At 31.0% G+C, this 16,907-nt stretch overlaps 1 protein-coding gene across 3 annotated transcripts in view; it reads right to left on the bottom strand.

The window, feature by feature from the left end:
• Positions 1-11,237: 11,237 nt before the first annotated feature.
• LOC125807075 (cell division protein FtsZ homolog 2-1, chloroplastic) overlaps positions 11,238-16,907 on the bottom strand; it is a 217,496-nt gene continuing 211,826 nt past the window's right edge. For all 3 annotated transcript variants that reach the window (XM_049486836.1, XM_049486835.1, XM_049486834.1), the window contains exons 4-8: positions 14,648-14,738; positions 13,190-13,314; positions 12,547-12,639; positions 11,479-11,544; positions 11,238-11,382 (exon numbers count right to left, since the gene is read on the bottom strand). In XM_049486836.1, the coding sequence (XP_049342793.1) occupies positions 11,251-11,382; positions 11,479-11,544; positions 12,547-12,639; positions 13,190-13,314; positions 14,648-14,738 (507 nt within the window). In that variant the 3' untranslated portion in view covers positions 11,238-11,250. The remainder of the gene's footprint in view (positions 11,383-11,478; positions 11,545-12,546; positions 12,640-13,189; positions 13,315-14,647; positions 14,739-16,907) is intronic.

The raw sequence follows: 16,907 nt of genomic DNA, 5'->3' as shown, positions 1-16,907 counted from the left end.
CTCACTATTGGTAACATTGTTTAGTAATTGCGTATTTTCTTTATCTTCTTATGTATATTACTATATGTTATTTCATTTGGTTGTTATATTTTTCTTCTAATCATGCTTTGATAACATTTCATGACTTGAGCCGAGTCTATCCCATAAAGACAAAGGCAAAATTTACGTATATGTCTTATTTTTCTCAAATCTCGCATATGAAATAATACCGAATATTTCGTTGTTAGTAGTAGTAACATATCCTAGAGATATATTATTTTGGAGGATTAATTCGATTAAGATTAGTTTCTTGTTGAAATACTAGTTTTTAGAATGTATAAAAAGGAAGAGTGCAAATCAATTGATAGCTACCTAAAATAACAACAATAATGATGATGAATGCTTTTGATTAATTAAGTTAATTAAAAAGATTAGGTGCTTAAGCTAGCACTGAAAAAATTAATTCTAAAAGTTGATAGATTGGAGCAATAGCATGGCAATATCTTCTATCAGGAGCAACATGATCATTTTAATACTAATTAACATTGTTCTTCGATTAATTCTGATTCGCATTGAATAGATTTGGTAAAGAAGGGAGGTGAAGAGTGCGGTCTTTACGAAAAGAGCATACCTCATCACACAAGTACCGATATGCATGGTGTAAAATGTAATAATAAATTTTATAATATATAACTGAATTTTTAGAAAAATTCAGAATATCAACGAATAAACGACTTATGATATAATGTCTTTTTTCCTCTTTTCTTTAACTCGAATCTCCACATTTATAAATAAATAAATAAATAAATAAGAGATTTTAATATGTCACAATCACTTGACCTGAATTTAATTTCATATTAGGCCTTCTTTGACATTTATCTATCATTTTTTGAGACATGGAAAATGACCAAAACTTTACAATTACTTTAATTCAATAGGAAAAAAAAAGGACAACAATTTAAGAATGAAAGCTCAACTATGAACAAACTCTTTTCGACATTTTAATTTGTTTTAGTTGTGTAGGGAATTATGCATACATGAATACATAGGCCATTAAAAATATAAAAAAATAGACAGACAAAAGAAGTAAAGGTGCACTTATAATGACAGCTATATATGATTATTTGAAGAAATACTTACCAAATCAATAATATTATTGCCTGCTTGACCAATTTTCTGAACGATATAGTATATAATTGAGGTGTTTGATTAAATTTTCAAGAAACAAATAGTGAGTTTTAAATAGTAATAGAAGATATTTGTCTCTCTTTTATTTTGTTATGTTTGATTTTAATTTTTTTTAATTTTTTTTTTGACTAAATATTTATTTTTGAGTCCAACCTATTTAGGATTCAAATCTATAAAATCTCAATTTTGATGTAAGATACTTCTTATCAAAGACGTATTTCATTTACAAGGTTCGAACTGAGCAACCCAAACTTTTGATGTGATATATAAATATATGTCATTCAATGGACAATTATTTGACAAATAAGTTTTGGTATATTTGTGAAATTTGAAACTTTTAGTCTCACAGGATTGTCGGCAAAATGGGTCTGAAAAGAGGAAAAAAACATTCCGTTACACAATTCATATTGTACAATTATTATTTTTTTAATTCTATTTATACCTTATTTTATGCAATTAAATGCAACAAACTGAAACTGGATTTCTTTAGTCATAAAATTTTCCAAATTTGTACTCCTATAATTTGCAAAATTACTATCATCATTTGTAAAGTAGTTGTTGGGTTCGAAAGTGATCTTGGCGTTATGCGTTAATTTATAATTGCAAATTATAGACATGATAAATCAGATAACAAAAACTTATGGTAATGCTTTGATTTTCCTTCAAGAGAAAAATATATTTCAAATAAAATAAAAAAATCAGGCAAAATTCTGGGATCGTTTGGTGTTAGAGATAAGAATGTATAGTTCTGGGATAAAAATTTGGTGTCTTGTTTGGTTGACATGTTTGGGATAACTTATCCCACCATTTATACCATAATGATGGGATAAGTTATCCCATATACAGGGTGGGATAAGTTATCCCAAGATAACTAACCCCGAGATAATTAATCCTGGGATAACTAGTTCCCAACCAAACGACCCCTAATGGTAGTAATATCACAAACTAAAAAACCTGGAAATTATTATAGTTTTATAATAAAGTTAAACTTCACTGATATATTGAACATTAATCAAATGTTTCGAATTCGAATCCTGAATTTATTTTATTTTTTGGTACATAGCACTTTTTTTTGGCACAACGCGACTGAGTTTTCAAATCAAATTGTATGAATTATTAGTCTACGAGTCAATAATTTTAAAGGATTCAAATTTAAATGGCATAAACTTCAAATTCTAGCGTCGTCTTTGATTACTCACGTCTAATCCAATATTGAACAGTTTTTAGGGACCTCTGGGATTCTGCTTGAGAAGGACATATACATTTATACATACCCTACTACTTTCAATTTACTGGCGCAGTGCGACTTTCCAATTTCATAATTATTTCAAACATTAAAAGAAAATATCTAACTTTAGAAAGAAAAAAACATGATTTAGAGTATTCTTTGTAAAGAGTTTGGTTGAATCGACTTATTTTAGATATTTTTAAATATTTTTATATTGTTTAAATAAGTCATAAGTTAACAAGTTCATCAAAATATAACCATATAGACAATAAATATATAAGCTTCATATAAATTCACGTAGAAATTCATATATGTTAAATGTTAATTTTTTTACTCCCATTCATATATGTTAAATGTTATCATTTGTATACGGACAACAACAATAATAACAACAACATATCTCGTGTAATTCCTCAAATAAAGTCGAAAAAAGATAGGATATTTACCTATTTTATCTTTACTTTTGTGTAATACAGAAGTTGTTTCTGATAGCATTTTTACAAGAGGACGAAATTTAATAATTCATTTTACTGTTTTTTTTTTTGTTGTTGGTACCTCATTGTCCAGGAGTATCATAATATAAAAATTTATGGGGAAAAAAATCCCATACAAGTAATTTTAATGTAGTAAATGAGTGGTTCATAAAATTTAAATGAGTTTAATTTGACATAAATAAATATGAAAGGGACCATGTGCGAAGTAGCAGCTGAGGTGTCTGTCAGATTTCAGATACAATTTATTTTTGGACTATTATTAGGCATTGAAAGTGACCTTTAGATGTGTATTCCCATAGACTCTCAAAAATCCAAAAGAATTAATAAATATTCAAACAAAAAATTGTACAATATGATATCGATGTGCCATAATTTTGCAATACCATTTTTAAAAAAATATCTATTATTCATTTTGTCAACTAGTAAGTTAATAATATTCTAATTTAAGAGATCTATGAACATATATAGGCATGAATAAAATAAATAGAAAAAAATAACATTTATAGTCTATTCTCCATAATAATATGTCTATGTTACATTAGTGACTAAAGGATAATTTCTAGTCAGAAATGTAAATGTATCTGCAAGGATATGAATGAGTTAAAATTTTATGGAAAATATAAAATTAAACTTTTTTCACTCGTTTCGATAAGAATATATACAGATGATTCAAATTTTCAAAGAAGGATAAAATTAATTATTGTTTTCGTGAAATATTTTAACAAAATTGTACCTTTTCCTAAGCATGTGGAATTATGGACCAAAGGTAAGTTTTAAAATTAAAATTGTCTTCCTACTACCAATAGTGTTGTTGCCTCCTCCATATATATAATTCCTAACATACAAAAATCATGGGTTTTCTCATATACATAGCAAAATCAATAACATCTTTTTATGATTTTGGTTTACTAAAATATCTTCTTTTCTATATCCAATTGGAGTCTACATTTGCTCCCTCACCTCTAAGTTTTGTTTCAATTTTTTGGGCATGTGTTGAAGTATGGGGAAGAACATGGCACTCAGGTTACACTTAGAAAAAAGATTTTTTGTTGGTAACTAATTAACGACAATAACTTAATTATCGCTAAATATATATTTTTAGCGGCAATTAGCACTCTTTGTAAATGTTCCCAGAGCTCATAGCGATATTGGATCCAATGACAATTAACTAATGTCAATAAATTAAAGACTTTAGCACTCTTTATTAATGTGTGTACCATTAAAAATACATTTCATGATTATTGTTATATGAGTTCAAATTTTGTGCACTAATAATGTACATATGTATGCCTTTTAGGCATATCATCAGGCCAAATTACCTGCAATATTGACAAGTATTTTTTGATAACCTGAAAAATAGAGTAAATTACATGTTATATCAAGTTATATTGTAGTGTCAGTGTAAAAAATCCTTATATTATCAGTAGGAGATGAACTACAACATTAAGTACGGATTCAGACAATTCAACATATTTTATTCAGATTCTGTATTTGTATTAAAAAATTCATCATAAATATTTAATTTGAGCCAAATAATAAGCAAAATTATGTGAAAATACTATCTGTAGGCAATAAAGGTTAATTCCTTGTGACAAAAATAACAGCTTTCATCAAAACAAAAAGATATTGCAGGAGTAAATTCCCCTTTTAAGTCCAGTGACTACATATATACCTCTTTATAAAAAAAAGAAGATAGGGGAACTTTTTGAGCCACTAGTTCAATAATAAGGACAATTTTAAAGAGTTGAAAAAATAAAGGTAGACACCAATAAACCATAAGAAAAGCTTATCCCCTATTAACATTTTCCCCTTTTTTTGAGGCTATAACAAGAAAAAGAATTACAATGAGTAAACAAAAATGAAAAAATAAAAAAGAAGAGAAGAAGTTGAAACCCCTAAAAAAGAAAAAAAGAAACAACAATAAAACAACGGAAAAGGCTCAAAAATACTCCTATACTATCGGAAATAGCTCAGATTTACCCTTAAACTATATTCCGGCTCAAAACTACCCTTCCCGTCAAAGTATTGGGTCACACTTACCCTTCTAGTTAACAGAAGTATGTTAAGTGTCACGTGGACGCCACATAAGCGCAAAACATTTCCCACTTACTAATAAGATCCCTAATATCTAATTTTCCCCTCAATACGATTTCACCTCATTTTCGTGGCTAGGGTAAAAAACGATTTCACATATTTCTTCATATCGCGGCTGGGTTTCGAAGTTGATTTCGCGGCTGGGTTTCAAAGTGGATCTTCGCGATTGTAGGTTAGTAAATCTTTGTTCTTATGTTATCGCGAAATCAACTTCGAAATCCAGCCACGAAATGAAGAAATCTGTGAATTCATTTCTTACCCTAGCCGCGAAATGAGGGGAAAGGGGTGGGGTGAAATCGTTACTAAGGGAAATGAAGAAATGATGGGAAAATTAGATATTAGGGATCTTATTAGTCTACGTAAAAATGGGAAATGTTTGGCGCTTATGTGGCATCCACGTAGCACTTAACATACTTCTGTTAACTAGAAGGGTAAGTGTGACCCAATACTTTGATGAGAAGGGTAGTTTTAAACCGAAATACTCTCTTCGTCCCATTTTATGTGGCACCATTTCCTTTTTGGTCAGTCCCAAAAAGAATGTCACATTTCCTTATATGGTAAGTATTTAAAGGTGCAATTCCTCTTTTATCCTTATTGATCCCACTTAATCTTAAAATAATACTCCAATACATTTATGAAGAGAGAGAAAAATGGGTCTACTTTTTAAAGGACAATTTGCTAAACATTTCAAAGTCTTCATTTATTTCTTAAACTCCGTGCCGGGTCAAATGTTGCCACATAAAATGGGACGGAGGAAGTATAGTTTAAGGATAAATCTGAGCTATTTTCAATAGTTTAGAGGTATTTTTGAGTCTTTTTTTATAAAACAAATATATTCATTCGTGGAGTCTGAAAGGGAAGTGTGTAGCAAAGTAGTAGATCATGTTTCTATCTTGAAAAACATAAAGAAATTATTTCTGATAAATCCTTGATGACCAAAAAGAAAGAAAAACGAACAACAATAAAACTATTGGAAAAATCTTTTTGGCCAGAAAATTTGGCCAAAATGATATTTTATCTATGTTATTTTATCTTTTAAAACATTTTTACCCTTTTTACTTTAATACATTTTAACTAAAAAATGGAAAAAATATCAGTTTATTTTAAAATAAAAAAAAAATTCTAGTTTTTTAATTTTCTGACCAAATTCTGGCCAAATTTTCTGGTCATTTATCACTTCTCAAAACTATTTGCCAAAAAAAATACTTAATTGTGGATTAGAAAATTAATAAGATGGTGTTTCTTTTACTTTTACTTTTAGGAGTAATATTTTCCTCATAATTTGTGATCCCAAGGGAAGTCCGCGGCGCGGTGGCTCAAATTTAAAATACTTAATTGTGGATTAGAAAATTAATAAGATGGTGTTTCTTTTACTTTTACTTTTAGGAGTAATATTTTCCTCATAATTTGTGATCCCAAGGGAAGTCCGCGGCGCGGTGGCTCAAATTTTAATGGATTAAAAATCAAGGTCAAATGTACGTAGTTTCAAAATTCAAAATTACAAAAGCTCTACAAGTATATATTTATATTGAATTTATGGGGCTATGATCCATAAAAATATAAGAATTACCCACTAGCTTGGCTGTTTTCGATTTCATATTATCTAGGTGGAGTAACTTTAAGTTATTTTTACCATTAAAAGTTGTAGTAGAATGATGCATACTCGAATTCTTAATTAAAAATTTTGAATTCAAATTCGTCTATCTCATTTTTCTGTAGGGACTACTTTACCTTACAAAATAAGACTTGTCGTCATGAATTCAATAGCGAGACTTCAAAGCGAGTAATGTATTGATTTAGAAGAAAAAAAAACTAAGTTATTTTTTTTATATAAAAAAAGTAATTTTATAAAAGGCAATGAAAAAAAAGTAATTATCTTGAACATGATGTAACAAAGATGGAAAAACACATTTTTTAAGAAAAAAAACACAAGTGTTCCCTGTTTCAATTTGTTTGAACTACCTTTTTTTAGTCATTTTTACTAAAAACTAATTTTATAAAAACCAAAGGAAAAAAAGTAATTATCTTGAACATGATATAACGAAGATGGAAAAAAACATTTTTTTACAAAAAAGAACATAAATATTTCTTCGTTTCAATTTGTTTGAACTACCTATTTTTAGTCTATTTTGAAAAATAATTTTCCCCCTTTTTAATTTCAACTTCCCACATGATATGTATAAAAACATAAGATTAACGGACATTTGATACATTGAACATATTTTTAATTTAAGAGCACAAGATACAAAAGTCTTATGATAACACAACATGTGATTCTGCTCTAGCAGAAGTGCATGCGCTATTCAGCTTTGGAAAAACTCCCTGAGGTCCAGAAAGAGATGAAGTTTATTTTCTTAAACTCCGTATCAAAGACAAACAAATCGAAACAATTGAAGCATTTTAATTTATTACAAAGGTTGTTGCAAGTTGACCAAATATTTGGGGTGAAAAATGGAAAAAGTCATGGTTTGTGGTCCTAAATGTATGAATTGTCAAAAAGAAAAAGTATAACAACTATCACTTTCGTGTTAATTTCGCTAAGAAAGGGATAGTTTGTTTGTTCCCCTATATTTAATAATATTGTTGTTGGTCCCCCCTCAAGAAATATAAAATTCAAAAAAATACTTATAAGTTTAGTAGCAAACCAAAATAATTTATTTTACCATTATATTTAAACAATTCACAGCTAATTAGAGGATAATGAAATCATTTGTAAATAATAATTTTTTTGATTCTGTAGGTAGGTACTTTGAGTAAAAAAAAATCTCAATATAATCAAATGAAAGATCTAACTAATTAAAGACTCAAAATATTTTTCAAATAACGTTTGTAGTATTTGATTTTTGGATAGTTTTTTATAAACTTGGATTGTGTAATAATGTGTAATGATTATCAGATTAATATGAAATTTTAAAAAATTAGGATAGGAAAAGGAAATTCAAACTCTTGCCGATAAGATGAAGTTCAAATAGTTAATCAATTAAATTATTAAAATCTGAAGAGATTTGCGTCTATACGTTAAAGAATCTTTGTAATATATTTGGTCTACAATTGAGAAAACAAACAAGATTAGGGATAAACTTGATTAGTAGTTAGTACTTATCACATAAAGAATATTTGTGGGCCATGGAAAGTAGTTAGAAATTGGTTTTGATATGCTTATTTGGTAAGTTTGATTCCCATAAATATATATTCTATGAAAATGGATTATTATAATTTTAACAATATGCTGTTTAAAGTTTAAATCAGATGATTACGTGTATTACAATTCTTGTTTGTGATTCTTTTCTTTGATCAATCATTAAAATTATTGGATAATAGCATTTTTAGTCCCTCAAATAGTAATTATTATTTTTTAGTCAGTATGATATTTGATTAAATATATTTAATCTTCCGTTAATTAAATGTATTTTTGGGTCCCTTTATATTATATTTAATCTATTTTTAAGATTATATTATTATTAAATATGAAGTAATAATTAGAAGCTTAACATAACACATGGATAATGCAGGTAAAATTATTGATATCAAAGGTAAATTTATGAATATTCAAAAGTGGATCAAAAGTGTATTTTACAATTAATCGAAACTCAAATGTACTTGAGTAAATTTCACAAGGACTAAGTTACGAATTTTCAATAATTGATTGACCAACATTAGTGCCATTCACACTTAAAATTATTAAACTGTTATTTCTAAATAATTTTCTTTTTTTCACTTTATTCTAGCATAATATCTACTTTCTCATTCAAAATGTTTGAAAATTCTGAAATCTATTTTGTCCCTTCCCATTCTAAAAGAATATAACTATTTCAGGAACAGTTACTAATGCCCCACTTTTATTTTAACTTTTGAAAACACTTAATATTTCATGAGTCTCAAAATAATTATGTGTTTTTCATTAACATATTTTTTTTATAAGAAAATAATTAAGTAAATGTAATGTTTAATCATTTTATGTTATTTATGTCTTAAAATATATTTGTATTTATTGAGTATTTGCTCTATTTATGTGTCATAATTAAAATATTTGTAGTCTTCAAAAACAATTACTACTAAGGATAAAAAGGAGAAAAAAAAGTAATGCTACTTTGTAATTCTAAAATGACAAGTAATCCATACGTCCATCTTTATTTGTTCAACGTTGACTTGGCATACCCATTCAAAATAAAATGATAATTTTACTATATCACCCTTGAATAATAATAAATTAAATACTTTTGAGAAATACATTGAGAAATGACTATAGTTTATTATAAATTAAATCAGTAACTTAGGGGTTGTTTGGTTGGAAACAAGTTATTTCGAGATTAATTATCTCGAGATAAGTTATCCCACATACATATGAGATAACTTATCCACCACGGTAAAAGTGGTGGGATGAATAATTCAAGGGCCAACTGATACCTCCAACCAAATACATAATAAAATAATTTTGCATTTTATTTTAAAGATAATTATACCTTATACTTCACACCAAACGACTCATAACAAGTGATAAATTATTCCTTGATTTTCTAATCTGTTCAAGTAAAAGTGAACATCTATTTATAATAAAATAAACAAATAAAGATGGACGAAGAAATATTTGAGAATAAAAACAACAAATATTTTGAGACTAGAGTATAGAATTGGATAAAGGGGAAAAAGATCAAGTTTAATATAGTATATTAATATGATTTCAACTATTTTCTAGGGACAATAAAGCACATTTATAAACAGTGGGTTAAAATTAAAAGCCTCTACAATATTGAATTAAGACAATTTAATGTTTAGGGTTTTGTACTTTTTAAGTTAGGTAATTTCTGTTTTCACTTTGCTAGGCAATCTGTCAAAAAAGGCTCAAAGAAAAAAATAAAGTTTAGCCAGTGGTCCATTTTTGCTAGAGAATTTAATGTTTTTGTCTTGTGTTGTGACTTATGAGAACATTTAAAGTAAATATAGGTAGTGAAAAGTGATATATAATACTGATAGGGACTGACTGGAAAATAAAATACAGAAGAATTTGTCCACAAATACCTACCTACTCAACACAAAGTTGTCATCACCTTTCTCTACATCTTTTTCTTTTTGATATTCATGTTGTCCAACCTAGCATCGCTCGATTAATTTTTTAGGATATCTATCTTTCATCGGGACAAGATTAGCTTACATGTATAACGATTATACCCATAGGAAATTACTAGCTTAGGTTTATAATTTTGTTACAGATGATACATAAGAAATCTTTCATAGCAATTCTTACTTTTAATGACTGACATATTTATGATTCTTTTTTTTTCCGATGAAGCTACAATCATCGATATGTCGGACTTATAAAAAGAAGATGGTAGTGACATGCAACTATGTCATTAGGTTTGCGCGCAAGATATGGGTCACATAGTCTTTCAAGCCTGCTCTGGGGGTTTCATATGAGCAGTGTGCATGTCCGAATATGTTTTCGCTGAGCTATAAGTATCACAGATCGAGTTAGATAGAGCTTGACAAGTTGGTTCACTAACACCTTATTTTTCTATTTATAAGCCACAACCTACTTCGACATTTTCAATTTCCTGTATTTACTATCTTCGACCAATATAAATATCGAATAATTCTATCTACCAAACCTTAAACAAATAAAGAAAAATCACCTAATAATTCTGTCTCTATTGAAATTCGAACCCGAAGCATCATCAACTTGAGGATATTTTAGTTCTGAATTTTTCTCATTAAACTGGAAAAGATTGTTTCAGCATAAATGTCAAAACTGGGGACAATATCTTGCACTAGAAAGAGTGTATCATATCACTCATCTTTTCACAAATACTGGTTTCTAATATCTACTTTTTGCAGTTCTGCCTACTGGCAAGAACATCGATAGGACGCGTTTTGATGTACCTTAACTGGATGGAAAACTGATCCTAAAACATGCATGAACACATACACACACACCCCGGACACAACAGACATGTTAACGGTATACTTCATGTATGTCAAGGCTACCGACTCATCACGTTTCCATATCTTGCTGTAAAAAGCTCCAGCTTATAATCAATTGACTGCCAAAGAAGTAATATATACCAGGCATGACTAGTGAAAAACAGAACAAGTATCTATGCATTAAGAAAGGGCGTCGGGTAACACTTCCTCAGAGACTGAGTCACTATTTGAAGCATAAACCAAGATCCTGTACATAGAAGACATTATCATATTAGAAGATGAGGAAACAAATGATAATTGTATGAAGGGTGAAAGACTACTATACATAAAAGAAAAGCAAGGACTGACTTAAGCTCTAGGATAGCGAGAGCCTCCTTTCTTCCGGAGGAACTCGGGGATCTCTACTGAACCACCTTCCAGGAAGGATGAAGGTCGTCGGTTAATTCCAAGGTTGGCATCTCCTTGCGCTAGCTGGTTTCCCTGTAACATCATGAAACAAATTATACAAGATGCCAACCAATAAACAGGTTTTGCATGAAGAGTGAACATGCAAAGAGATGTGGAAGAGAGGAATACCTGGAGGGACCTCCCATCACTTTCTTCTTGGCGCTTAAAACCGGTGGCAATCAGGGTTATACTGACCTGCATCATGATAATAATGACGCGAGTAAACATGATCCAAGATGAATATTGGTCAAGGGTTCGTGATAAGAGAGCTTGAAACTAGTAGTAAATAGAAAGACTATGAGTAATGCAAACTAACAAGTGATACAATCCTCCCAATGCTGTAACATTACCAGAACCTTTTTGTGTTCACCATAGAACTAACATAAACAAGTATTTGACGTGGAAAAATAAAGGCAATGTCACAACAGATGCATCTATTCATTGGAGCACTAATTTTGCTTCATACCTATTTCTCCGTTCATATAAGAACTAAGAAGTAGTAGTATTATTCTCGTAGTTTCTTGTCCTATGATTTCTGTTACTACCCGTAGTTTCCTGTTCTTCGGTTATCGCATTATTTGGCTATTAATGTTCCTTGTTTTCTGGACTGTTTTCCTTGTTATTAGTTATCTCCTCTTTACTTGTATATTTTTCTTTTTTAAACTGCTGTGATATGCGTTATTTGAAGTGAGGATCTTTCGGAAACAGCCTTTCTACCTCCACGAGATAGGAATGAGGTCTACATACACTATCTTCACCAGACCCCACCTATGGGATTACACTAGGTATGTTGTTGTAAGAACAAGGCAATCTTGTATCTGTCCAATTTTAAACACTTGATTTACCAATTAGAGAGAAAGCCTTCCCTATACTTGGTCAATGTTGGACTTCTGACCTGATAAGCTGTTTCTTTGAAGTACATACTTTGCTGAGAAATTCTTTCAGAATTAGATTTATTATGCAAGAGAAAGCGACTGCTAATGCTTTCTCGAAGTAAAGGAAACCAACCATTACTATCCCTCACAAGTTTGGGTTTTATGGTCAGACATACTTTTATGCTGTTTCAATTAGAAGTTTCTGAGAGTCTATATCAGGCCCATTGTAATTATTAAACATCTAGATCTTTGCTAGTTATTTCAACATAGTATCATCTTAACAAAAGCAATATTATCCTTGTGATAGGAGATATTAATGTACCTGTCCACTTAATGATGGGTCTATCACAGCTCCAAAAATGAGGTTGGCACTTGGATCGACAAGGTCATATATAACCTCTGCTGCAGCATTTACCTAGAGAAGTGCCAGAAGAACATGCAAATGTAAGAGAAGACATCAAAAGTTGGATAATCATGAATTAACATAATCCACAATGTGTCGACGAGCATAAGATATTGTGAATGCAGCTTTCTTTGAATCTGGAGGTTCAAAAACACTAATGGTGCATCTGAAGTAGGAATGCTTTGATTCAATAGTTGTGAGTAAATGACTCATCTGACCATCACTATGTATAACATGAAAAGGATGCAGTGATGGAAATGTGGCTATATGAAATTTCGATTGAAAAGCAGTCATCAAAGCTGAAGAGAGATAGCAAATAGGACAAACAAGTAGACCAAAAGTGTAGACCATTAAATTTTCTAGAGAAACCGCACTCATGCATCATTAGTTAAAGATTCTCTTTGTTCTTTTCCATTTCTAGAAACAATCACTCAGGGAAATTAATGAAAGGGGGTCATATAACTATCTATACATGCTATGTTCGACATAGAAAAGTTAATTTACTAAAAGCAGTAAAAACATTGGGGGTAGGGGTGGGGGCGGAGGGGAGCAGGGCAGGTACCTCAAATAATGTTAAATCGTTACCACCGGTTATATTCCACACAATTCCAGTAGCTCTCTCTATGCCAATGTCCAGCAAAGGAGATTGAACAGCATTCAATGCAGCATCTCTGGCTCTGGTCTTCCCTGCAATATCAACTCAACAATATGACATGTCCTGTAATACATTCTCAACAGAAATAATTCGCTGAAAAAACGCAACTACTTGAGAGATGAGAAAAACTGTATGTGGCCATACATATATCTGTATCCCAATCTAAATATCATTCCATGTAGTCTGCTAGAACTCAAAACTTAGCTGATTTTTAATATGGATATGAAATACTTTCGGATCTTGGTCAAAACAAGGATGGAACATGCAAAAAAAATCTGCACTTTCAGAAAGAAGTAAAGGCTACAACATTGTGAAATTAATATAAACATGTCAAATGTACATTGTGGCATGACAGGGTATGAAAGTTATGAGAGTGCATGTAAGCTTAGGTTAGTCCGTTATTATTGATAACAAAGAAATCCCAGAAAAGATTCATTTAACATCTGTGGAAAAGATACTATATTTATCTTCACAAAAGATTTGACTACAAAAATATTGTAGTCTAATGTTTGTCATCGCAGCAGGAAAAGACATTGTTAATATTGAAAGGGGAAGACAAAAAAAATTAATTAGATCAACAGAACTTTCATTTCATATTTCCAACATTGCAGCCCTCTAAGTTGTCAAGTATGTCATTTTTCTTTAACATGACCTGATTATAGGTTCCGTCATCGGCTAGAGCTATTAAGGGATTTAATAGCTCGCTAACATCTCAGGAAACTTAACTCAAGGAACCATAAGAAAATATTAGGATAAAAGTAAGCAAAACATGTGATTCGGTGGTTCAGAATTGGGATTGCTATTCATTTGGGGAGGCTTCACTAGTCCAAATATTGATAGGAAATAAGGAGAATGATGCATAAGTGATCTTATGATAATGTTCTTTTTTTTAATGACAAGGGGAACCCGTAGTTGCTACCCTTTGAGTGCGCAAAGGGTAAAAATCCCGCTCCTATGCAATAGCTCGAAAACCACACAGTCGACCAACTGATGGTTGTGTCATTCCATTCAAAAAGTATACAGCATATTAGGCAAGCATAAGCTTGCGCTGCAGTCTACTGTTGGGTAAGTTAGGTTTGTACCAGAAAAATATATTTTATCTTGGTTAAAATGATGCTATCAGGGAACTCTTAGATGGGTGATTAGATTTAGAACTCTTATGATAATGCTCTTATCCACTTTTGTTTGTTTAATCCCTTTTGACTTTAGGAGTACTTAGAATATATCAGATATATAGGCCCCGAATGTATCACATAGGGCAACTTCATCACATTCGTAGTCACCTTACATCTAACAAAATTATGAATTAAACAGTACCAACAAAAAGTGATAGCCCACAATTGAAAAATAGCTTCCTAAACTTACCTGTAGCAGTTCCTATTCCCATCAATGAGGAACCAGCATTTGCCATAATAGCACGCACATCAGCAAAATCCACATTTACCAGTCCAGGAATCTGAATTCATGTAGATATACTGAGAATAAATAATACAGACTAATATATTCACCCACTTAACAAGAGCACTGGTTTGAAAGTGAATTCAATTCATCCATAAGCAAAGAATATATGAAATTATCAAAAATGAGATCAAAGTTACATATTACACAGCCGGAACTCAGATGCATAAAAAGAAGATGAATGTCATTTGGGAACAAATCATCCTTGGGCAAGTTAACCGAAAATTTATCAGACTCATTGCTCTAAAAATCCATACAAAGATCATATGGTATGAATCAGAAGCTTGTAGCAATAAATAAGCATAGAAAATTACATTGTTGATAACAAACTGAATAGAGGGTATCCTTCATTTTTGGTGTAAAGAAAAGTATGTAGTCATGGAAGAAACTTTTGTTGATTTTTCGGAATCCTTGTAACACTAATAAGGTCTTTTGTAATAGTACATATATCTGCCAGCCCTATTTAGTTGCTGATGAAACAAACTGATTGGAGGGTATCACATCATAATTTCTTCAGAAAACACCAAAGATGCTCCATAGTCTCTCCAAACATATCAAAACCAAGACCAGGATAAAATTAGTAGGGCGATTGATACTACTACGGATAAAGATTTGTGTGCAGCTGATGATCCCTACAGTCAATTTTGGAGTAGTATATGTAATGAGAGAAATAGGGAATGCTTTGATGAAACCTCAACTCCAAACCACTCTCTCAAAGCTAATTACTTATACAACCTTTTTTGATGGACTACGACACTACGTTAGCTACTATAATAAGAACGGATCAGTCTTTGGACTTTGTTAGTTCCATTGTCTTATGACACTATTAAAGGGGCTAACAACTCTTTATTTTGTATTTATTTCCTATAGCTATGCATCTTCTTGATGCCTTTCTGTGAATTAAATTCCTTCATCAAAACAAAGATTTGTGTGCAGCTGATGATGTGGACTTCTGGAGAATGAGGGATGAGAAATCAGTTTATGGATTAGAAAAGAGGAAAACCTTGTGATAGAGGCAGGGAATGCCCTATCCACTCCCTAATACCAAAACAGGAAAAATGAAAGAAAGAAACATCAACATCACTGGGCCAGCAAGGTTTCGTTGCATTCTTCCAGGTCAGACTAGAAACAGTTCTGCCAATTAACATTGACCGGGCACGAGAGTTTGTCATTCTTCCCTCCCTCCCTCCCTGTCTCTCCCTCTCTTTAGGGGCAGGTGGCAAATAATGCTAAATTCATCTCAAGTTTACAAAGCATGTATCCAAATTTGGATGTAAATGTCAATCTCTAAAGTTATATTTAACAGCTTATACGCACTGCAGACTTATCAGCTACATGGTGTCACCAAATCAAAGCAAATTAAGATGCACTCCCCTGGTAACAGACAGGGCTTGTTCAGATATAACTGAGTCAATGATCACCTAGACTAGGTGAAACTACCGTGATTATTAACATAGAATTGACTATATGTTGATATTGCTAGCATAAAATTGAGTAAATGATGACCTTCCCTAGGTGAAAATGTTGCTCCCTCCATTTCAATTTATTTTTCTAGTTTGACTTGACACGAAGCTTAAGAAAGTAAAAAGATGAATTTTGAATCTTGTGGTCTTAAATTAAAGATATGTAGAGAATGTACCAAAATGCCCTTTAATCTTGTGGCCTTAAACATGTCCCGTGGAAAGTTGAAGTTAAGGAATTGCCAAAAAAGGAAAGAGGCATTCTTTTGATACAAACTAAGGAAAGTAAGACAAGCAAATTGAAAAAGATGGAGTAAATAGTACTCTTTCCGTCCCATATTAGTTGATCACTTTTCTTTTTACACGCATATTAAGAAATCATAAATAAAAAGATAATTTACTAATTCACCCCTTTAAAAACTTCTAGGAAATTTTACAAACAAATGTGAACACTTTCAAAGAGAATTAATTGCAAGGGTAATATAGGAAAAAATTAATTAATGTTTTCTTGATTTAGTAAGGTGATCAACTAATATGGAACAACTATTTTTAATAAGATGATCAACTAATATGGGACGGAGGGAGTAACTGTTAAAAGAAAAGCAAAATCAAATGCACAAACATGAAGACTAGAGAGAAGTTAAGCGTGAATTCCCCGTGTGACCACGACAAGAACCTCCGCCCTCCCCCCCACACCAAAAAAACAG

The sequence above is a fragment of the Solanum verrucosum genome, unplaced genomic scaffold (assembly GCF_900185275.1).
Source record: "Solanum verrucosum unplaced genomic scaffold, falcon-dt-bn FXZP01000196.1, whole genome shotgun sequence".
NCBI classification, from domain to species: Eukaryota; Viridiplantae; Streptophyta; class Magnoliopsida; order Solanales; family Solanaceae; genus Solanum; species Solanum verrucosum.
Note: the sequence above shows the minus strand (reverse complement) of the source record. Positions and strands in the feature narration are given on the sequence as shown.